This window comes from Labeo rohita, chromosome 20 (assembly GCF_022985175.1).
Source record: "Labeo rohita strain BAU-BD-2019 chromosome 20, IGBB_LRoh.1.0, whole genome shotgun sequence".
Taxonomy (NCBI): Eukaryota; Metazoa; Chordata; class Actinopteri; order Cypriniformes; family Cyprinidae; genus Labeo; species Labeo rohita.
In genome coordinates, this window is record NC_066888.1 from 22,137,601 (window position 1) to 22,161,720 (window position 24,120).

General features: G+C 38.7%; 1 protein-coding gene across 1 annotated transcript in view; it reads right to left on the reverse strand.

Annotated features, from left to right (window-relative positions):
• Positions 1–24,120, reverse strand: part of hmcn1 (hemicentin 1) — a 93,296-nt gene that overhangs the window by 23,957 nt on the left and 45,219 nt on the right. The window contains 40 exon segments of the mRNA XM_051138888.1: positions 311–513; positions 650–763; positions 882–1,043; positions 1,225–1,321; positions 1,424–1,611; positions 2,223–2,336; positions 2,465–2,647; positions 3,083–3,233; positions 3,327–3,472; positions 3,578–3,691; positions 3,843–4,016; positions 4,090–4,281; positions 4,371–4,457; positions 5,375–5,488; positions 6,476–6,643; positions 8,546–8,821; positions 8,989–9,144; positions 9,304–9,426; positions 9,530–9,626; positions 9,919–10,094; positions 10,529–10,652; positions 10,765–10,916; positions 11,023–11,199; positions 11,301–11,402; positions 11,874–11,997; positions 12,097–12,251; positions 12,437–12,606; positions 13,272–13,380; positions 13,939–14,220; positions 14,816–15,094; positions 15,190–15,344; positions 15,465–15,591; positions 15,689–15,836; positions 18,117–18,247; positions 18,342–18,536; positions 18,710–18,805; positions 18,899–19,165; positions 21,896–22,023; positions 23,544–23,721; positions 23,901–24,060. Coding sequence (XP_050994845.1) covers positions 311–513; positions 650–763; positions 882–1,043; positions 1,225–1,321; positions 1,424–1,611; positions 2,223–2,336; positions 2,465–2,647; positions 3,083–3,233; positions 3,327–3,472; positions 3,578–3,691; positions 3,843–4,016; positions 4,090–4,281; positions 4,371–4,457; positions 5,375–5,488; positions 6,476–6,643; positions 8,546–8,821; positions 8,989–9,144; positions 9,304–9,426; positions 9,530–9,626; positions 9,919–10,094; positions 10,529–10,652; positions 10,765–10,916; positions 11,023–11,199; positions 11,301–11,402; positions 11,874–11,997; positions 12,097–12,251; positions 12,437–12,606; positions 13,272–13,380; positions 13,939–14,220; positions 14,816–15,094; positions 15,190–15,344; positions 15,465–15,591; positions 15,689–15,836; positions 18,117–18,247; positions 18,342–18,536; positions 18,710–18,805; positions 18,899–19,165; positions 21,896–22,023; positions 23,544–23,721; positions 23,901–24,060 — 6,294 coding nt within the window.

A 24,120-nucleotide genomic window follows, 5' to 3' on the forward strand; every position in this document is an offset into this window, starting at 1 on the left:
AGCCTTGATGAGCATAAGATAATTCTTAAAAAAAAAACATTAAATATCTTACCGATCCCAAACTTTTGAACGCCAGTGTACAGCACAAATCTCACCACCAACCTAAAGCTAAGGCAGTTGTTTTAGGTGGTTTCTAAGTGGTTACTTACCAGCTTAAAACCTCTACTAAAATTTGGTTCCTAGATATAGTTTGGGTCCGTCCTTCAGTGTAAGTTTATGGGATTTTTTCACCTATTGTATCGCTAAGCCAAAATCAAACATCCACCTCACCTCATTCAAAGCTAACACCTGCCAAATATCTCACACAGACCTCTGTTTCTCTCAGTTTCAGCATTTGTCCATCAGCCAGTATGCGCAGGTTGGTGGTCTCAGTGATTGGACGTCCATTCTTGTACCAGGTAATGATGGGTGGAGGCACTGCATTAGATTCACACTCCAGAGTAACGGACTTGCCCACCTGGACATTTAACACCACTGGAAGATCCCCACTGCTGTGTCTAATACTAGGGGGAACTGGGAAATCACCAGCAATTTAGATCAGTGATTTGGTTCCACCAAGTATTTTCTTTAACTTTGAAAAATTTTACAAAGGCATGCTTTATTCCAGGTTTATAAAAAACAAATATAAACACAAACCCAGCACACTAACCATATACTGTAAGATAAATGAGTTTTTGGGCTTCTCCTGCTTGGTTGATGGCCACACAGCTGTATTTCCCACCGTCAGACATCTTTGCTTTCAGGATCTGGAGAGTACGACCACCTAGAGACCGAATGAGAGATGTAGGAGAGGAGAGGCAATTTATGTGTAATATGTATTCAGGCTACACTACATAGTCCTTCTATAATGTGTCAGTAAGCATATTTGTGTGCATGTGTACCAGGCATTGTGAGTGCATTGCTGCTGGCCTGTACAGGTTTCCTGTCTTTGAACCAGCTGAGGGTGGGAGGCGGGAATCCAGTAGCCTCACAGTTTAGAGATATGAAGTTATTCACCACCACTGTCACATTCTCCTCCCTGACGCCCACAATGGAGGGAGAAACTGACAACAGACACATACAAACATGATGTCACCAATTATTAGTTAAAAAGCTCTTCATAGATGAAAATGTATACTTTAAATGCATAATAAATCTAAAGGTATAAAAAATCTAAATGTGATTTAAACAGCAACACAACCTCAGCAGTACCTGCATCGCTAAACAAAGCCATGATAGACTCACCATGCACATGGAGGTTGAAGGACTTCTCGGCTGTCCCAGCTAAGTTTTGAGCCACACACACATATCGTCCTGTATCTGTCACCTGTGCATTCAAAATCTGTAACACACACAAACATATGAATTAATAATTTTCTTATATATATAGATATTTTTTTTTTTTTAACTGTCCCTGTTGCATCACAGTTGATTTGTCTCTCACCTGCAGTGTCCTGCCATTGGACAGAAGTCTGTGTGTGTTGTCTGTGGTAAGGGGTTGACTGTCTTTCATCCAGCTGATTTTAGGAGTGGGACTCCCATCCACATGACACTCAAGTAATGCGGTCTTGTTAACCAGCACTGTGATCTCATCAGGCAGGTCACCATCAGCTCCACGAATCGAGGGCGGTACTATCATAATCCAAAAGCACAGACAAAAGAGAGACACATATGTAAACATACACAATAGTTGCATTGCTGCTGTTGTTATGTTTAGCATTTAAAGGAGAAATTCACTTCCAGAACAAATTCACAAATAATGTACTCACCCCCTTGTCATCCAAGATGTTCATGCCTTTCTTTTATCAGTCGTAAAAGAAATTATGTTTTTTTGCGGAAAACATCTCAGGATTTTTCTCAGTATTGTGGACTCCAATGGTGCCCCTGAGTTTGAACTTCCAAAATAAATAAATGTAGCTTCAAAGGGCTCTAAACATCCCAGCCAAGGAAGAAGGGTCTTATCTAGCAAAACTATCAGTTATTTTCTAAAAAAAATTCAATTTATATACTTTTTAACTTCAAACGCTCATCATTTTGGAAGGTCAAACTCGGAGGCACCATTGAAGTCCACTATATGGAGAAATATCCTGAAATTTTTTCCTCAAAAAACATAACTTCTTTACGACTGAAGAAAGAAAGACATGAACATCTTGGATGACAAGGGGGTGAGTACATGATCTGTAAATTTTTGTTCTGGAAGTGGACTTTCCTTTAAGAAAGAAAGGTTAACACTCAAGACTCACACAACACTCTAACATCATATTGGATTGAGTCTTCTCCAGCCTCATTCACAGCCACACAGGTGTATCTTCCAGAATCCTCTGCTTGGGCTCGAGGGATCTGGAGGACTCTTCCACCTTTGTTAGAAATGAAGCACAAAAACAATTCTTATACACTAACACACAACATAGTATCAAAGCATTAAAATAGTAAGCAAATTATTTGCCATGCTATATAATCAAAATATTATTATTTAGCCAATCACCTGGTAGGATGAGCACTTTATCATTAGAAGTCAGCAGGTGTCCATCTTTGTACCAGGTGAGAACGGGAGGGGGGACGGCATTGGTCTCACAGTATAGGGAGATGGGATTATTAAGAATCACATCCTTCACGTCTCCATTATTTCCAGGGACAGAGTCTCCAAAGCCTCTGAAACTAGGGGGAACTGAGACACAGACAGGATTTTTACGATTATAGACAGGGATAAAGCCTGAAGATTATGGTATAAATCCACAGATAAAAGGTTTAAAACAAGCTGAAAATGAGATCCAGACGATAATATATAATGCAGCCACTAGGGGGAGACCTGCTCCTTAAAGTTGGTCAAACTTTAAGTCTCTCATGCTAACCAAGGCTGTGTTTATTTGATCGTAATACAGTAAAACTGTAATATTGTGAATTTTTTTTACAATTTAAAATAATTGCTTTAAAGTTTAATATATTTTAAAATTTTCATGTGAATTTTCAATGATCCCTCATGATCATTGTAATGCACCACTGCTAATGAAAAGTATTAAAAAATACTTATAAATACATTTGGATATTAGCGTGTATGTAGACTATTTAATTCTGCATTCTGAACATGTAAAACCCTATTCACCTTGTATATTTACATCAAAGTCCTTCTCATCCTCTCCAGCGATGTTGGTGGCTACACAGGTGTAACGACCCGTATCGGACACCTGAGTGTGTTTAATCTGAACAATACGACCATTTGCTGTGATTGTGAGGTGACCATCTGCTTTCAGGATCTGCAGAGAAAGACACAGAGTAGAAAGAAAAATCAATATTCTCATAAGAGTTAAAAACATCAGTTTTTTTGATATACTGTATGTGTTTTTCACCTGGCCATCTTTGTACCACACTAGAGTAGGTGTTGGAATAGCCTGAGCCTCACACTCCAGTGTCAGGGTGTTGTTAACTTTTATTTTCACCTCTTTAGGAGACAGACTCTCTCCTGGGATATCATTCTTATTGATGACTGGAGGGACTGCAAGAAAGGAACACACAAAAAGACTACTGATAACTGACGCACAGAAAGTCTTATATTCCTCTGCGCCAAAAGGTGGCGTTGTAGATCAGTTTTCTCACGCACCGAAAACTTTGACCTCATAGTTCTTCAGTGTCTCTCCAGCCTCATTAGTCGCCACACATGTGTATCTCCCAGCATCCTCTTGCTTAGCATTCAAGATCTGTAAAGTGCGACCACCTGTCACAAACATATATGAAGGAGCAATGAGAAAAAAAAAGCATATTGTAGTAAACCTCAAAATATAAATGCAGTCATTTAATCACAATTTAATCTTGCTTCCGAAGCCATTACTTTAAATGAAAATCTAAGTTAGGGGTTGAGATCTGACCTGGAAGTACCCTGACGTTACGGCTGGATTCAAACGGCGTGCCGTCTTTGAGCCAGATGATGATGGCAGGGGGGTACGACTGGGCTTCGCATACAAGAGAGGTAGGACTATTCAATGTCACAGTAACCTCTTCAGCTGAACCTTCTGGACCAGAACCAGCAATGGTGGGAGAAACTGGGGACAGAAACAAATAAGTCCACACACAAGACTATAAAAAGACACTTTAATTCCTCCTGCCCAAACATACCTAACACATTGAGGTTGAAGTGTCTGCTCCTGTCTCCAGCGCTGTTAGAGGCCAGACAGCTGTACCTGCCTGTGTCGGCCACCTGGGATCCACTGATCTGCAGGAAACGTCCATTTGACATTACCTGCAGCCTTGACTCACTAGGCAGTGGCTGACCATCCTTCAACCATGTGATCTCCGGCACTGGATTACCTAGACCACCCAAACAATTGGTCAACAAGAGGTAAGAGACGAACACAAAAGATAGGAAGCAAGGTAATCTTGTGGTTCCTGTCACTTACCAGTGACCTCACAGGCCAAGATGATGTTTTGTCTCTCCTTTACTTTCACATCTTCCACTGTGCCCTCATTTACAATGCTGGGCGGCACTGAGGTTGACAGAATAAAGATGAAAATATAGTTGAAGTCAAAAGTTTGCATACACTTGATTTTTAATGCTGTGTTGTTACCTGAATGATCCACAGCTGTTTTTTGCCTAGTGATAGTTGTTCATGAGTCCCTTGTTTGTCCTAAACAGGTAACCTGCCCGCTGTTCTTCAGAAGAATCCTTCAGGTCCCACAAATTCTTTGTTTTTGTTTTTTTTAGCATTTTTGGGTACTTGAACCCTTTCCAACAATGACTGTATGATTTTGAGATCCATCTTTTCACACTGAGGACAACTGAGGGACTCATATGCAACTATTACAGAAGGTTCAAATGCTCACTGATGCTCCAGAAGGAAAAACAATGCATTAAGACACGGGGTGAAAACTTTTGAACAGAATGAAGATGTGTAAATTTTTCTTATTTTTCCTAAATATCTTATTTTTTCATTTAGTACTGCCCTTCAGAAGCTACAGGAGATACGTACGTTTCCTAAAAGAGACAAAATAAGTTAAATTTACCCTGATCTTCAAATTCAAAAAGTTTTCACCCCCGGCTCTTAATGCATTGTGTTTCCCTCTGAAGCATCAGTGAGTGTTTGAACCTTCTGTAATAGTTGCATATGAGTAGGGATGGGTCTCAAAATCATACAGTCATTGTTGGAAAGGGTTCAGATACACAAAAATGCTGAAAAACCAAACTATTTGTGGGACCTGAAGGATTTTTCTGAAGAACAGCAGGCAGTTTAACTGTTCAGGACAAACAAGGGGACTCATGAACAACTATCACTAAATAAAAAACACATCTGTGGATCATTCAGGTAACAACACTGTATTAAGAATCAAGTGTATGTAATCTTTTGAACAGGGTAATTTTTATAAATGTCTTTTATAACTGTCTCGTATATAGTGCTTGCGTTACCCAGGACGTTTAGGTCGAAATTCTTCCGCTCCTCTCCTGCAGAGTTGGACACGATGCAGGTGTATCTCCCAACATCCTCACTTGCGGCATGCATCAAACGCAGGCCTCGTCCACCTGAGATCATTACAGATATAAATCAGACTCACAGATGGCTGAATGATAGAATTATATCTGCACATTGAGTTAAAATGATAGGCCACGTACACTTCTCTTAGGGAATTACTTAATCAGCTATAAATCAAGAGCGAGATTTACACAGAGAAAAGATGCGTCTGCAAAACGAATAAGTGAGCAAGCTCAGAGTTTCACTTAGTCTCCGAAAAAACAGGCTTCATAAATGTCCCTATTGTTTGGTATGAAACGAGAGACCTTAAGTTAACAGCTGTTCAAACAGAGCTTAACCCATCAACAAGTCAAACCTCCCATTTTCACTCTTTAAACGAGTAATTATCACTCCCTAGGAGAGAGCAAAGATGATCACCTGAACAAATATGTGTCTCTCTTTTCTTCCCTGGTGTTCTTTTCTCTTATAATGAGGAAAGGAGTTTGTGCTCAGCCAGAAATGATACACAGTAACTGTGGATGTGTGTTTCTATATAGGCAATAAGACTAGCGACACTTGTGAGTATGCGATCAATAATGTGCCTATCCTACATATTCTGGTCCTGTTTTTTGTCCAGCTTTGTGTTTTGTCTATGGCATGCAGATAGACAGTCTGAGAAAAGCTCAGAACAGATTCATTTACAATGTGGTTCATTTTGCGCAGGTGACCTCTGGTGGTTTATGACGTCTGAGGTTACAATGATGGATGTACCTCATACTTGCTGCTGGCGGAGGACCAGTCTCTGTTTACACTGGAAGCTGTTAATGGAGAGTCTTTGCATGTTCAAATACAAGAACATCTGTCAAGCTGTTTTTCTTTTCAGTTAAGCACTGATCTGTGGTGTTTGGCTGCTTACTGAAGCTATCTTGTTGCACCAAGTTGAGTTATTACACCTGGTTAACCCAATCTTATAACTGGTCCTGGGCTCTTCACCTAAACTCAGTGGTGCAGACATTTTGGATCAAGACATATGCATTCATTAAAGAAGAAATTGCTACCTGAGATGACCCGAACAGAGCTAGACACACTGATCGGCTGGCCATCTTTGAGCCAGGTGATGGATGGCGGTGGCATTCCAGAAGCTTCACAAGTGAGAACAACTGGGTTCTTCACAACGACACTCACATTCTCAGGCACCTGGGTCTGTCCGATAATGGTGGGAGGAACTGAAGAGATGATACACATAAAGTGTGAATATATGTGAAAGACGAAAAAAAAGGCAACAGCTATTTGCACCAATTGAAAACAGCGATGGATGCCATTTACACTAAGTGCAAATAGCAATAGATTCTATTTACGCTATGTAAAAATAGGAGTATTTACTTTGCAATAATAGTAGTTAGATGTTATTTATACTACTTAACAGTGGCAGATACAGTTGAGTTCACATACACCTTGCAGAATGTTATTATTTTACCAAAGTAAGAGGGATCATACAAAATGTAGTTATTTTTTATTTAGTACTGACCTGAATAAGATATTTCACATAGAAGATGTTTACATATAGTCCACAAGAGAAAATAATAGTTGAATTTATAAAAATGTCCCCATTCAAAACTTTACATACACTTGATTCTTAATACTGTGTTGTTACCTGAATGATCCACAGCTGTGTTTTTTGTTTAGTGATAGTTGTTCAGTAATAGTCCCTTAGTGATAGTCCCTTGTTTGTCCTGAACAGTTAAACTGCCTGCTGTTCTTCAGACACATCCTTCAATCCCACAAAGTGTTTGGTTTTTCACCATTTTTGTAGGTTTGATCCCTTTCCAACAATGATTGTATGATTTTGAGATCCATCTTTTCATACTGAGGACAACTAAGGGACTCATTTGCAACTATTGCAAAAGGTTTAAATGCTCACTGATGCTTCAAAAGGAAACACAATGTATTAAGAGCCAGGGGGTGAAAACTTTTGGAATTTCAGGGTAAACTTGACTTATTTTGTCTTCTAGGAAACATGCAAGTATCTTCAGTAGCTTCTGAAAGGCAGTATTAAATGAAAAAATATGATATTTAGGTGAAATTTGAAAAATGTACACATCTTCATTCTGTTCAAAAGTTTACACTCCCGGCTCTTAATGCATTGTCTTTCCTTCTGGAGCATCAGTGAGCATTTGAATCTTCTGTAATGGTTGCAGTCTCTCAGTTGTCCTCAGTGTGAAAAGACGGATCTCGAAATTGATGGCACAATTGAAAGGGTTCAAATACACACACAAAAAAAAAAAAAAAAAAAAAATGAATTTGTGGCACCTGAAGGATTTTTCTGAAAAACAGCGGGTAGTTTAACTGTTAAACAACTATCACTAAAGAAAAAAACAGCTGTGGATCATTCAGGTAACAACACTGTACTAAGAAAAGTGTATGTAAACTTTGAACAGGGTCATTTTTATAAATTCAACTATTATTTTCTCTTGTGGACTATATGTAAATGTCTATTATGTGAAATACCTTATTCAGGTCAGTCTAAATAAAAAATAACATGCATTTTGTATGATCCCTCTTACTTTGGTAAAATAATTAACATTTTGCAGATTCAGCAAGGTGAATGTAAACTTTTGACCTCAACTCTACATGCACCTCAGTATTGTTGTAAATTATAAAACAGTATGCAATAATAACGTGTTGAGTGTAAATGATCATTTTTAATGAAATTATTAAATGGATGCCGCTTGGGAAAAATAAAGCCCTCCCTACATCTACTCCTAACCCTAACCGATAAACACCCGTGAGACACTTTTCGATTTTTTCCTTTATATTCATTGGAAATAAATGCCTTTCCGATCTGATATATGATGTGAACTGGGAAAAAATCAGTTTGGCAAAAGGTGGATTCGAACTTGGGTCAACTGTGTCAAAAAAATAATTGCTACAGGCTTTTCCTATGCTTTATCTACACCATTGCAGCTGCTATTTAATGGGCACCATTTGCAATGTTGTCTAACCCCACCAAATGCTGGTGGGTGGAGTTAGTGTAAATACTCTCTGCCAACAAGGCAGGCTATTTGCACTTAGTGGTAGTTGAGAAAAACTACAATTAAAAGAAACAAACTTTTGACTGTTTTTCTCACCATGAACATTGACGTCGTATTTCCTGTCAGCCTGTCCAGCCACATTGACAGCGATACAGGTGTATCGTCCAGTGTCGGCTACTTGAGCATCCTGGATGCGTAAAAGTCTACCCTCATTAAGGATTTGAGCCGTGCGGCCGGTGCTCAAGGGTCTACCGTCCTTCATCCATGAAATGGCAGGTCTGGGGACCCCATCTGCCTCACATTGCAGTGTGATATCTCCACCACGTGTCACCGTCTCTTCATCCTTAGCTGAGGAGCTGATGGAGGGACGAACTGTTTAGAGTAAAGGAAAACGTAAAAAAATGGTGAAGTTCATGTGTAGTGTCTTTTATATGATGAGACAGCACATACTGCTGTCTCAAAAATTGTGACCCTAATTCACACAGTCCTAGTTTGAATGTTTATGCCTGTACTGAATAATGTGAGAGAAAAAGATGTACCGTAAACTTGCAGATTGTACTCTTTCATTGCATTGCCAGCTGTACTGGAGGCCAAACAGGTGTAAGAGGAAGCATCTGCTTTCTCAGCACTGGAAATCTGCAGCTGACGCCCACCAGAGAGGACACGCACACGAGAGTCTCCCTTTAGCGCTGAGCCTGAGACACACACAGAATAATTTAAAAACGTATGGTTAGGTGTTTATTCAGATACTTTAAGGATCACTAAGTAAGAGTATGAGGTTGAAATTTATGATAAATATGATAAGGATAGTAGCAAGGAGGTTTGTGATGATGAAAAGTCATGTTAAGTCTCACCATCTTTTTTCCAGGTGAGACTGGGAGGAGGGATCCCACTGGACTCGCACACAAGCGTGATGAGGCCGCCCTCAATCACAGTCAGAAGAGACACCTCATCAGATCCACGGATACTAGGAGGAACTGCGGGAAAACAAATAGAAAGGAGAAGGAAAAAGAAAAACGGTTTACATTATATTTTGACTCAAGTTCAGAGTTTACACTCTATTCTATTTTCAGCACTCACCCCACACATTCAGGTTATAATGCTTCTCTGTTTTTCCTGCCACATTGGTTGCCTCACACGTGTACCTGCCTGTGTCCTGGACCTGAGCACTGTTAATCTGCAAAACCAAAACAATTATCATATCAATACCATTTTAGGATTTTTTAAATAATATGACAACAATCCAAGGTGCCCTTCACTTGCTATTGTAGTACAGGATGAAGACACTCATTTTAACTGACAAATAGGCCAAATTCAAACAATTTAAACAAGATTTTTACACCCAAACTGTGATGCTGGGGTGTTAGAGCTAATTATCTCCTAGGGCTGTCTGGGTGTTTGACAGATTGTTGCTTACTGGCCCAGGTAAAAACTTACAGGCAGGTTAGAGGTTGATAGATGTAGTGTACCTTCAATAAGCTGCTGTCTTCTGACAGGCTCAGACCTGGTTTTCTATAGAGCGGTCGACCGTCTTTCCGCCAGCTCAGTGCAGGTGGAGGGATGGCATCACTTTGACAATGTAGCTGGACTGACTGACCTATCAGAACTGTTTGGTTCACCTCCTCACCCATGATGTTGGGCGGCACTGAAAGACACAGACACAAACATACACAATTGCTTTTAAAAGTTTGGGGTCAGTAAGAAGTTTTAAAATCTTTTAGAAAGAAGTCTCTTATGCTCACCAAGGCTGCATTTCTAAAATATAGCAAAAACAGTAATATTGCAAAATATCATTACAATTTAAAATAACTTTTTTTTTTAATATACTATAAAACTTAATTTATTCCTGTGATGGCACAGCTGAATTTTCAGCAGTCATTACTCCAGTTTTTAGTGTCAAATGACTCAGAAACCATTCTAATATGCATAATTGGTGCTCAAGAAACAACGCTTAAAATAGTTGTGCTGCTTAATATTTTTGTGGAAACCAAAATACATTTTTTTTTTAGAATTCTTGGATAGAAACATCAAAAGAATCAATTTAATCAGGTTTAGGAATGAGTGTGTCTTTGAGCTCACCGTACACACGTAGGTCATATTCTCGGTGCTGTTCTCCACCTGCATTCACAGCAACACAAGTGTAATGACCTGTGTCACTGACCTGTGCACTTACAAACGACAACACCCTGCCACCTGACAATACCTAGTAAAAAAGGAAATCGAAAACTGATATAGCTTGTTAACTTTTAAGTTAAGTATGAATATATATATGGCTATATATGCATGAGAGCATTCACACTCTCACACATACAGACCTGGATGCCATCTGAAAAGCTGGAGACTGGACTGCCTTCTTTGAGCCAAGTAAGGCTGGGCACCGGAACTCCTGAGGCTTCACACTCTAACCTGACTGGGTCATTCACCACCACTGTTTTCATTCCTCCTTTACTGGAAATAGAAGGAGGAACTAATGGAGACAAACAAAGAGTGTTAGATAATCAAAACATATTTTAAGAAAGAGTTTCAAACTTTTGACAGGTTTAAGGTTGTTTAGGAGAGACAAACACACTCACCATACACCTGCAAACTGTATGTGAGCTCAGCGTTGCCGGCCACGTTGATGGCCACACATTTGTAGAGGCCGGCATCTGACACCTGTGCACGGTCAATCTCTAGCACCTGACCTCTGCTCAGAATGTTAACTCCTGCAGCACTCGTCAGTGGACGGCCGTCTTTATACCACGTCACAGCTGCAGCAGAATGAGCATGAGAGGAGAAACTACACAAATGATACTAGCCAGTTCAAATACTGCCCTCAAAACAAGAGGACATGTATTATAGCTCAGCTCACCTGGCAGAGGACTTCCTGTTGCCTTACACTCCAGCTGAATTTGGAAGCCAGCAAGGATGGTTTCATTGAGCGTCTCTCCAGCATACTGAATGCTGGGAGGTTCTATAAAACACACGCACATACTTATTTACTGAATTGCATGTTAAGGATATGTAGGTAAATTAAAAAATATATATATATAAATAAGACAGCTTAATAAATAAAAATAAATAAAATACACACACACACACTCACATATATATAAACTTTTTTTTTGTTAAATCAGCATAAATTACCATATAGTAACATGATGTAAACTTGCATTTCAAATATTATAAATTAAAATAAGTTAAATATTTGAAATATTAACATGAAGAGATGAAGAGTAAATGTGTATAATTGTGTTTAATTGTCATGGAAAAAACATAATCTAAACAATATTAATGATTCTAAAATTGTGCATTATGCAAAATATATATATATTTTTTTTCCTCTTGATTTTGACAGGCTTTCTGAAATACACTCAATTAACTTCAACTACCTAGCTAAGTTATTATGCCTGTGCCTTCTTGATTTTTTAAGTACATTTCTTACCATGCACATTGAGGCGAATGTGCTGTTGTGCCTCGCCTGCTGCATTGGTTGCCACACACGTATATTTCCCTGCATCCTCCAGCCTGGCCTTCTGTATGTGCAAAACCCTGCCTGCGGATTCCAGCTACATGCCAGACAGAGAGATAAAGAAAGCGGAGATGGTATATGTGGTAATGTAAACCTCTTCAAACATTTGATTCAGTTTGGTGCTTTCAAATCTGACCTTGAGAAATTCCTGTGTTGTGTCCACAGGACGGCCATCTTTGAGCCATGTGATGCTGGGAGGTGGAATTCCGTTGACCACACACTGGAGGCTGATTGATGTATGGAGGACCACAGACCTCTCAGTTGGACCGGTGGAACGGATAGTTGGGGGGACTGACAGACAAATATTAAAGAAACAAACAATGAAATTTTACCATAAAAGTACCCGAAATGTGTCTGCAGCTTAAAAAGCAAAGTCACCTTTGACCTTCCCTCTGTGAGCAGATGAGGCAAACATCAAATACAAACATTAAACAAGGAATAAAAATGGTAAATAAAAATATGAAATGATCAATTACCATGTACAGATACTTTAAACTCTCTCTCTTGTTCTCCAGCCTCATTAGTCGCTACACAGTGAAAAAGCGCTGTATCAGACACCTGAGCACGCGAGATGACCAATCGACGGCCGTTTGATGTTATCCGGACCCCTTCACCCTGCCTCACTGGAACGCCACCCTTCAGCCACCTTCAGAGAGAGAGACAGATGCAGAGGAATGACTTTTCAATTCTGCATATGTGTGAATCAGAGGCCTTTGAGGAGGCAAGGTAGTCTCCTCAAAATATTGGATGAAGAAAAATTTCGGAATATAAAAATAAAACAATGCAAATATTACAAAATATAACATTAAACATAAGTGTATAAATCACTTGTTTTTCTAAAGAAATATTGTCCAACAGTGACTAGCAGGTAAAGTTACAGTGGGAGTCAGCAGCTCTCTTGTCTCCCCCTGAGCACACTGAGTTTTAACAGACCCCCCAAGTGCGTTTGGTGGGGGGAGGGGGGTAATTGAGAATGAATGGGGGAAAGTCACGTGAGAGGAGGCAATGCCTCCATCACAATATGATTGGGCATGACTGGTTATGTTTAGCTGTGATTGGTTCATGTGAAAAAACCCATCTCTTGCGTTTGTGAATCAGTCTGAATGAACAATCTAATGGCGTTAATGCCTAATTTAAAAAAAAGTAGGTAAAAAACTCATTTTTAATTATTATAAATTTTTGTTTTTTAATTAACCATTGTTCTTCCATAGTATCATCCATAGATCATGATAATAACAGTTAAAACCACAAATATAGCACCTCAATACCATGGCACACCACTGGTGTGAATATATGTGTATTTGAACTCACGTGATGGTAGGCATAGGTGTGCCTGTAGCGTAACACTCAAGCTCTAGGATATTGTTGAGGATGACCGTGGCATCTGTGGTTTCACTGGCCCCATCCACAACAGGAGGAACTGAACACACACAAACAAAAATTATGGTCAGACGCTACAGCATCTCCGGAATCGTAAACCAAACAATGCACGAATCAACCGTGTCTTTGAAATAATGCGTTACAAACTCACATAATGAAAACACACAGAGAGTTAATGGATGCCACATGCTTAGGACACATCATCGGATGCTGCCTTTAACATCACCCTTTAATCTCACTGAATGTTTTATACATTTCCTTCATTTGTTGTTAACCAGTTTATAGCCTCATAAAACACTTTGCTGTTGATTTCCTGCAATCACATTCAAATGATGCAATGGGCTGAGTGATTGCAGTGGTCTGTTGGATGCATGTATTAGGACCGTAATGGCGTCCAGATGTTTAGAAGACCAATGTGCAGGTCGAGACAAGATCTGTCTGGCTCGTGCACACAAAAACACAAGACACCAAAGTTCCTGATTCATGTGGATAGTGAAGGATGAGATGCCTGGAGATTTTCAAAGTACCTTGTTTTTTTGTTTTTTTCTTCTTCTTGACTAATAGTTCACTACAAAAATGCAAAAATGTGTGCATATACCTAAGACGCTGACGTCATATTTGATCTCCCTCTCTCCAGCAACGCTGGTAGCCACGCATACATATCGACCAGCATCAGATGGAAGCGCACTGAGAATTTCAAGTTTGCGGCCCTGCTCCAGAACACACAGGTTATCTCTAGCAGCCACCGGTGAACCATCCTTCAGCCAGGTCAGTGAGGGAGGAGGGTGACCTTCAGCTGCACACTCCAAAATCAGAGATTTACTTAGGACAACCTTCATGTCTGTGGGACCATCAGAACTGGCAGTGATGGAGGGAGGGACTGAATGATGGAACAAAGCAAACATGAACAGGTGTTACTATTTCTAAGACTGAATATGAAACTTCAGAAAAAGAGAGCATTAGTGTTTTTTTAAGGGTTAGCTTACCCAAAAATTAAAATTCTTTCATTAATTACTCACTGTTACTGTTCCAAATCCATAAGACCTTCGTTAATCTTCGGAAAACAAATTAAGATATTTTTGATGAAATCTTAGAGCTTTCTGAGCCTCAGTAGACAGCAATGCAGCTACCACATTCAAGGCCCAGAAAGGTATTACGGACATCATTAAAATAGTCCATGTGACATCAGTGGTTCAACTGTAATTTTATGATGCTGCAAGAATACTTTTTAAACCACTGATGTCATATGAACTATTTTAACAATGTCCTTACTGCCTTTCTGGGCTTTGAACATGGTAGTTGCATTGTTGTCTATGCAGGGTCAGAAAGCGCTCGGATTTCACCAAAAAATATCGTAATTTGTGTTCCGAAGATGAACGAAGGTCTTACGGGTTTGGAATGAGATGAGGGTGAGTAATCAATGACAGAAATTTACTTTTTGGGCTAATAATCCCTTTAATTATGAGAGTCCTTACGATAGACATCCAGCTCAAAAACTTTCTCAGCGGTGCCCGCCACACTGGTGACTTTACAGGTGTACTGTCCAGCATCTGACGCTTGAGCTCTTGAGATTTTGAGGAACTGCCCTCGGTCCACATACTGGGCCTGTCTGCTGGAGAGAATGACCTCTCCGTTCTTGTACCATGTGATGGCAGGAAGTGGCACACCTCGTACCTCACACTCCAGAGTCACCACGTTACCAAGCAGAACCGTCACCTCAGAAGTCATGTTTCCTCCCTTAATACTGGGTGGTACTGAGTGGGCAGAATGGAAAGATGGAATTAGCATTTAGAACTTTTTATTCTGTTGTTATAAAACCCATAATAAGACATTATGTATGAGTAATTACCAAAGATACTAAGGTTAAAATCCTTGGACTGCTTTCCTGCAGCATTGGTGGCACTACACTGGTATCGTGCCTGATCTCCTAAGCGAGCACTCTTTATCTTCAACTGCTGTCCTCTGTCTAAAACTTCAATATTGGGGTCACCCAAAAACACAGGCCTGAATGGGACAGAGAAAAATTCTCTTAGAACTGTATCAAAATATAAGAATAAGGAGTGAATTAACTGAAAATGAATTTTGCCCCCTGATAACATTTATTCGCATAATGGAGCAACTTACTTCCTGTCTTTGTACCACTGAATTGTGGGAAAGGGATCACCTTTGACCCTGCACTCCAGAATGATCTCCTGATTGAGCACTGCAGAGAGGTCACGTGACCCAACAGTCCCAATGATCGTTGGAGGAACTAGCGGAGGACATACGATATAAAACCAGCTTGTAAAAAGACAACGTTCTTAACACCATACATAAAAATAAGTTGATGTTATTACATAACAACTTACCCAACACATCTAAATAAAAGTCTCTCTCTGTGTTTCCAGCAATGTTGATGGCCTTGCAGGTGTAGCGTCCAGCATCTGCAACAGCCGCTTTAAGCAGCTTAAGAGTTTTGCCTTTCTGCAGAATCTGCACATTGCTGCTAGAAACCACCTGGTTAAATGACACAAACAGCTATTTGATAAATTATAAAAAACAAAATCAACATATCACATAGCTGCAAGCAGCAGTTACCAGGGTTCAAGTGCTTTAAGGTATTTAAGCACATATAAAAAAATAAATTATTTAGCACGCTTGTAACGACCTAAATCAATGATTTAAAAAACATTTTTGATAAAATAGCGTAATTTACCATAGAAACATTATGTTTTTTAACGTTTATCACTGTTATAGCACTAGCTGTGGTCCAATCTTAAAATTTTGCATGCTTGTTTAGAATCACCTGTCGCATGTGCTCACCAGGTTTTGTGAGTTTTGAGTTTTTCTTTAGGATTTTGGGTAAATTTGGACAGGCCCCTTTTCTAAACAACCCCATTATAGCTTCCCAAAGGGTACATTTCAACTTTTTTTTGTGTGTGATAATTATTGCCTAGAGAGTCTAGAAAATTGTACTGCATTATAGGTGTTCTGAGTTTGGTGAAGATATCTCATTCCGTTCAGGAGTTACAGATATTTTGTTGATATTGATAATTATTGATTAATTATTGATAATTATTGATATTCACTCTCCAGAAAATCTTTTTGCAGTGGTTTGGTTCTGATTCTGTGAAAAACCTTGGAGTAGTTCACAAAACTAGGTCTTTTAAAAAAATCCAAAATACCCGAAAATTTTCTACAACTGACGGTTTAGGAGTTATGAACGACATTTGTATTTTTGATCACTATAATGCCCCCCGTGAGGCCGACTGGGGCGAGCCTTGGGACTACCATCCCTCCAAGTTTCAAGTCTCTGAGACTTACGGTTTGGTCTGCATGATCAGTTTTACATGGAGATTGCTGATCCTTGGCCATTCTAACAATTACAACAGAGTTTCAGCACTACGTGCTTGAACTCATAATTAACATAGTTCCTTTTATTCCGCAAAAGATTTTCCCCTCTACCTATGACTCTTCTTAAAAATATTGGTCAGAATAAATCACTCCAAAACATCAATCAATAGTAAAAGGCAATAATCATGTTCATCTTGTGGAGAAAAAACCCTAGAAATATTTGCCATTCCATCATTAATCTAAAGCAGCAGCCTCTGCTCTCCCTGCAGTGTGATTAGAGATTTCCTAATTGTTGACTTCATTCTGAAATTGATTCTCGTAAAAGCACATTTATAAGAAGCACTGGGGTTTTTATGACCTGTTCTTGGAGCTCAAAACCAGTGATCCGAGGGAACTCATTTGTGATTGGCCTCATTGAAGGAAATGCCACTTTTATTTCTCATTAGGCTTATTTTAACTAGTTTATGCACATTTAATTTGCACATTTAACAATGTGAAATGGCATACGCAATGTGTTTAGCTTCCATAATGTGACGTAATTCCAAGCAGAACATTTAGTGGAAAATAATACAGGACTGGACTTGATTTTATCAAAGGGAAGTGATTGGATTGGGACATATTAGGCAACAATATATTTTATTACATTATTTTTATTATTATTTATAATTTATTTTATTATTAGTATTATATTCTTGGTTATGTCAGGTGAAAAGTAGCTTCAGAAGCAAAGATTTTTTTCTTTAAAGGGGTCATGAACTGCCTTTTTTTATTGTTTTGTCCTGTTCTCTGAGGTCTGTTCTGTCCTGTTCTCTATAATGTTATCAAGATTTTTACATTAACAAACATAATTTAGAACAAATAGGCTATTTTCTGTCCTGTTTTGATCCTCATCAGAACGCTCTGTTTGAATAGATGTGACAGATTGTAGACTCGGACATAAATGCCCACTGGTATGATTGGCTAACATTTGTGAATGTTTGACAGCCTACATCCTTCACAGATAAATGCAGCTAACAGACAAAGCAATAGTGACCATATAAAAAACAGTTAAACACACTTGTGTGGTGCAACATTACTGTCAAATCCTATATAGTCGGCATCATCTGTTAGTTTAAACTTTTTCTGAAAATACTGCGTCAAATTGTGCTTTGTTTGTAAACAAATCTGCAGTAAAATAAAGTGAGCAAAGGATCAAGTTCTTGCTGACGCATTCTGGATCTTCATTAAAAATAAAATTAAACCACTCTTTACTAATGCTAGGATCAGAAGAAAGGCAATGCAAAGACTGTTTCTCCACAAGCTGGCACTGCACAGCATCTCATTGTCTTCACAGCCGTCTTTGGGTTTCTCAGTTCATGACCCCTTTAAAGCTTTTTTTCTAAACAATCACATGACTCGGTCATGCAGGGCAATGTGATTTCCGGTGCATGTCACTGAACTGACCTCAACTCCTTCTCTGTACCAGGTAATGACAGGAACAGGTGTGCCCGTGACATCACACACCAGGATGGTCGGTTGATTCATCACTACAGAGACATTGGACAGCTGGCCATTGTCTCGAATATCAGGTGGGACTGGATAAAGGGGAAAGAGGAGACACAAAAGATAAAGGTTGTGAAATCTGCTAAGAGAAAAAGCTTGATAAAAGTTTTTAAATGCTGCACTAACCGTTGACTTTAAGTTGGTATTTCTTCTCTGTTGTACCAGCATCATTGACAGCCATGCAAGTGTACTCCCCATTATCCAGAGGGGATACTGAGGCCAGGATAAGAAGTGTGCCATCCTCCAAAATAGACACACCTGGCTCATTCCCTGTCAACTCTTGACCATTCCTAAACCACTTTATTACAGGCTCAGGAGTGCCTGAAACAATAGCAATTATTTAATTTTTTTATACTAAACACACTTTAGAGTCATTTCATATTGATTTGGCGTCACTTTTAGTTATATCGCCCAGTTCTAGTAACAGATTTACACCGTTACTTGTGACCTTAGTGTATAAATGGTAATTTCTTATAATTCACGTGCAGGTTCACCTTTGGCAGGACAGGGGAAGGCGATCTGCTGGTTAGCCACTCTCTCCTGTAAGGGGCTGTTGAAAGGGGGCTCAGAAACCTCCACCACTGGAGGGACTGTGGAAAAAACAGAGGCAATACATGGGATTTCTTGTTCATTTAAAGCAGAATTGCTTTAATCACAAATGTAAATGTTAACATGCGTCTGACCTTGCACATAGAGCTGAATAATGGCTTCATCTTGTCCAGCGATATTGGAGGCCATGCAGGTATAGACGCCCTCATCCATAAGTCCCACCTGATTTAGAGTCAGACCTTCATCTGAGATCTTGTACTGAGACCCGTCCAGTAGAGCGGTGCCATCCTTCAGCCAGGACACAGAGGGATCTGGGACTCCCTGTGCGACACAGGGCAGGTCTATGGCATGTCCTACCTGCACTTTCATGGCTCGAGGACCTGCACGGATGCTGGGAGGAACTGAGAGTCCAAAAAAGAGAAAACAGTAGCAAAGTGTTAAACCTATGCAATAATAATACATTCTTTAATAACATGCCATTTGTAGTGATTAGCTGCTCATAAAGCACTGGCCATACATAAAAATAGCAACCTGTCCTTATTTGCCGTTGGAAGTTACTGAAAATTTTCTCACATCTTTTTTTGGCCGTTAATCTTCCAAATGAGACATTTGGTAGTTGTGATAAATCAAACAGCACATTGCTCTTCGCTGTAGCTCTCATTTCTCAGACTCATTTCTGCTCACAGTCTTAACGGAAAACTAAAATCCAAGATTAAAATGACTAAGAGTTTAATTATAGTCATTAGAAATACCTTCATTCCCATTTTTACTTGCAGATGTGTCTGAATGTGCTCTGAGAGCAACTTGTATTTATGAGACTCTATAATTATTATCATACTTCGCTACGAGTGATCTGATCTTTTCCTTCAGTGCTTTCTCATACATCGCGCCAAGTCTGCTAAAGCTCAAAAGTTGGTGTTGGGAGCTCAATGAACATCACTTGGCCTCTTAACACCCATGTAAACACATTCACGTGCACAGTCAGTGTGCAGCAAATTAATAGATATCTAAGCGTAATAAATATAAACAACTCTGTGTTTAAGCATCGCAATACAATTTATGTCAGTCGCAGTTAGTCTCAATAAACATTTTCTTCCTTCTTTTGTAGTTTTGCAAAATATCTAAAGAAGCTTCAAACAAAACAGTAACACAGGAGAGTAAGACTTGTGTTTTGAATAAAGTTTCCTACCCCATTTGCGGGCTTTTGTGTTTCTTCTTTTAATGATTAAAGCAAGTTTGTTTTATCAAAATACATATTTACATTTATTCATTTAGCAGACGCTTGCAAAGTGATTTACAATAGAGAAGCAAAGTAATTTGTGACCCTGGACCAGAAAACAAGTCATAAGGGTCAATTTTTCATCTGAAAGCTGAATAAATAAGCTTTCCATTGATGTATGATTTGTTAGGATGGGACAATATTTGGTAGAGATACAACTATTTGAACATCTGGAATCTGAGGGTGCAAATAAATAAAAACACTAAGAAAATCACCTTTAAAGTTGTCCAAATGAAGTTCTCAGCAATGCATATTACTAATCAAAAATTAAGTTGTGATATATTCACTGTACGGTAGGAAATTTACAAAATATTTCATGGAACATGATCTTTATTTAAGACAAACACGTCGGTCCATAACATCAGTCAAGTTTAGGGCACATTATGCAAAAACTCCTGTTATAATCACTGAATCTACTAAATTAATCTTTTAGCTATTTACGTATCTGCCCTTTGTTGTTTATGATGAAAGAATTGACGAGCGTGCACTATCAACACAGCTCTGGCGTTATCAACACTGACTAATCTGAGCGCCTCTGATTGGCCAATGCACTCCTAAGTTCAACAGAAACACGTTTGATTGGTTATAAGGCTTAACGTTGCACAAAACAGTGCATAAAAAGTAATCTGATGCAATGTGAGCAGATCTAAATGTAATGGAATTGACACTTTATATTTATTTTCACATTTCATTTTAATCATGGCAGCTGTAATATATTGTTTAATAGTGCAGAGGCATTTTTTCCCCTTTGCCTTAAATTTATGAGGTATTTTTGTTCATTTTGGTGGCATTTTTGCCATAGGCACTCATTAATTTCCAACCCTGGTTGTGGGGTCGTTTATATATCACATATATAAAGAAGTCTGTGCTTAAAACACAAACTGTTGATTATCTGTTATCTGTTTTCTGTTAAAATGATGATATGATATACTGCATACTATATGATTATAGAAAGTTTTTATTTTTGGATTACTCGTCCCTTGTGCAGTTCTGCAAGAAAAACAAAGCAAAAGCAATTCTACCTTTATCAATTACTGCTCTCAGAGCAGTTACATCATCTGTTTCAACAGAGAGACTGCTTTGACAATCATCTACTATTTACTCGGTCATGCTTTGTCTAAAACCGCTCACTCAATCACAATTTCATCCTTCAGTACATAGTAAATGCCACATCTGAGTGTCTCAGCTCACTCATTTACAAAGCACATACAGGCACTATTGTGCATTGTGTATGATAATAGTCACATCATGTCCTAAATGTGAAAAAAACAAACTCTTGAAATCCAAAAATAGCATTTTACACCAATAGCATTGAACACCAATTTGAGTCAGATATGGTAAAAAAAAAAAAAGAAATGGCACACATTGACCGTAAGATGGACTACCTAAAAAAACAAATGACAAAAGTGTTTGGATATGTGTCTGTCCTGGTAAACTGCATATCAGCATGTGTGCAGCATAAACACGTGGAGGCACTTACTGAGTTGATTGCAGTGTGTGATGTGAAATTGACTATCAAATATGCACTAATCAGTCGTCTAATGATGCTCATTCAGTGTTGATTCACATGCGGTTTTCTGTCGAAATATTTATTTTATAGTTGTGGGTACAGGCTGAGCACTTGAAATCAACTCAGGATGTTAAAACACAACTGATCGAACCCTGATGTCACTGCAAGACTGAGACAATGTGATGCTTTTAAACAGATGGGACTTGTTTTTTAAGACCTCTGGGCTGATGTGTGCTCCTATGAACTTCAATGGCATGAGATAAAACTGTCGTTGCTTTGATAAATTTCACATGCAAGTACAACTTGTGAGAACATCGAAGTAAACAAATGTGTTACTCTTACCCAGCACGCTAAGTGTGATCATCTGAGTGAAGTTTCCAGCTATGTTGGTAGCCACACAGATGTACATGCCACTGTCGGTCACGCGTGTTTCAGTGATTCTCATGGAGCCTGATGGCAACTGAATGTGTCTGTGAGAGAAGAGGTTACATACATTGAGGAAGGATAGGAAGAGGCTAACTTGTGAGGCTAAATGCAGATGCAAAACCACACAGGTGCTCTTGGTTTACAGAGGAGCTTCCTAAATTATACCTCTGTTTACTTTCATGGTGAGCTGAGAAAGCAGAATTTAATTACTGTGTAATTTTAATCTGACCGCAGTCTTTCTGCCTTTAGGCTGTACAGTAAACATCAGCCCTTGAAAAACAATGCAGAGAAAAGCAAGCTACTAATGTGCAAGATCAATGGTGTTTAAAAGTAGAATACAAGGGTCTTATTACTAAAATGCATGTAAAATGAGATTTGATTCTACACACTAGTTGAAAAAGCATGTGTGCAAGCTTTTTTGCGCACATATTGTATATTGCATATATCTGATGACTTCTAGGCAAGGTCAGAAATTAACTTTTCCATTAAGAGACAATATTTTTTACATTTGTGAAGGCAATTTTTATAATCACCTTATTATTATAAAAACCCATGCTGTCTTTAATGTCAAATACTTAAATTTACCCAATTACTTCAATCAGTATTAAGACCTGGGGGTGAAAACTTTTGAACATTTTTCTTATTTTGCCTAAATATCATATTTTTTCATTTGGTACTTCCTTTTAGAAGCTATAGAGGATAGTTACATGTTTCCCAGAAGACAAAATAAGTTAAATTTACTCTGATCGTCAAATTCAAAAAGTTTTCACCCCCCTGGCTCTTAATGCATGTTTTTTTTTTCTTCTGGAGCATCAGTGGGCGTTTGAACCTTCTGTAACCTTCTGTAAAAATGGATCTTAAAATCATATAGTCATTTTTGGAAAGTGTTCAAGTACACAAAAATGCTGGAAAACCAAAGAATTTGTGGGACCTGAACATTTTTTTCTGAAGAGCAGTGGGCAACTGAAAAACTAACACTAAACAAAAAACACAGCTGTGGATCATTCAGGTAACAACACAGTATTAAGAATCAAGGGATGTAAACTTTTGAACACTGAGTCATTTTTATAAATTCAACTATCATTTTTCTTGTGGACTCTATGTAAACATTTTTTATGTGAAATATCTTTTTCAGGTCAGTAATAAATAAAAAATAACATGAATTTTATAAAATCTTGTAAAAAAATTTGTGTATTTTGATAAAATAATTAACATTTTGCATTAACATTCTGAAAGAGGGATGTAAACTTTTGACCTCAACTGTATACTATTGTCAATATGAATTTTTCATGTTTTTAATGATCCAAAGCTTCATTTATTTCAAAAATACAGCAAAAACAGCAATATTGCGAAGTATTATTACAATTTAATAAAACTGTTGTTTATTTAAATATATTTTATAATGTAATTTATTCCTGTGATGACAAAGACAAATTATCAGCAGCCATTAGTCTTCAGTGCCACACGACTGTATGTTCATCTAAACATTGTCATTCTATGTTCACATTTATTATCATCATATGCATTCATTATAAAGAGGCTTTCACATAAGTGTAATTCATACCTATTAGAGAAGGGTGAGATAAGCTGCTTGTCTTTGGCCCAGGTGATGATGGGAGGAGGCACGCTCTCCACCTCACATGGCAGTGTGACATCATCACCCACTTTTACCGACATCTCCAACAGCTTGCCGGAGTTATTTTCCACCTCTGTTCCACCAACGCCGCTCAGCCTGGGCTTCACTACACGTTTACAAAGACATACAGTATGCAAGTACAGCAGGGTGAGATTGGAGGATGCACCAAACTAATAAACAGGAAACAAACAAATAAAGCACACACAGAAATAATGAAAACACAAAAATCAAAACCACAGGAGACAGGTAAAACAGAGCAGAGCAAGTAGGTCAAGCTGCTCTAACCGTAAACGGTAAGCTGGACCTTCCTGGAGCTGTATCCAGCAGCGTTGGTGGCTGTGCACACAAACTCGCCCGACTCTTCACCGCTGGGGGAGACTATGTAAAGACTGCCATCCTCAACCAGAGAAAAGACACGGCCACTCAGATCCAGCAACTCTCCTCGCTGAGGAAACAGTGTCACACATGCATAAAGCAACGTGAGGGTACAATGCAAAGCTGAAAT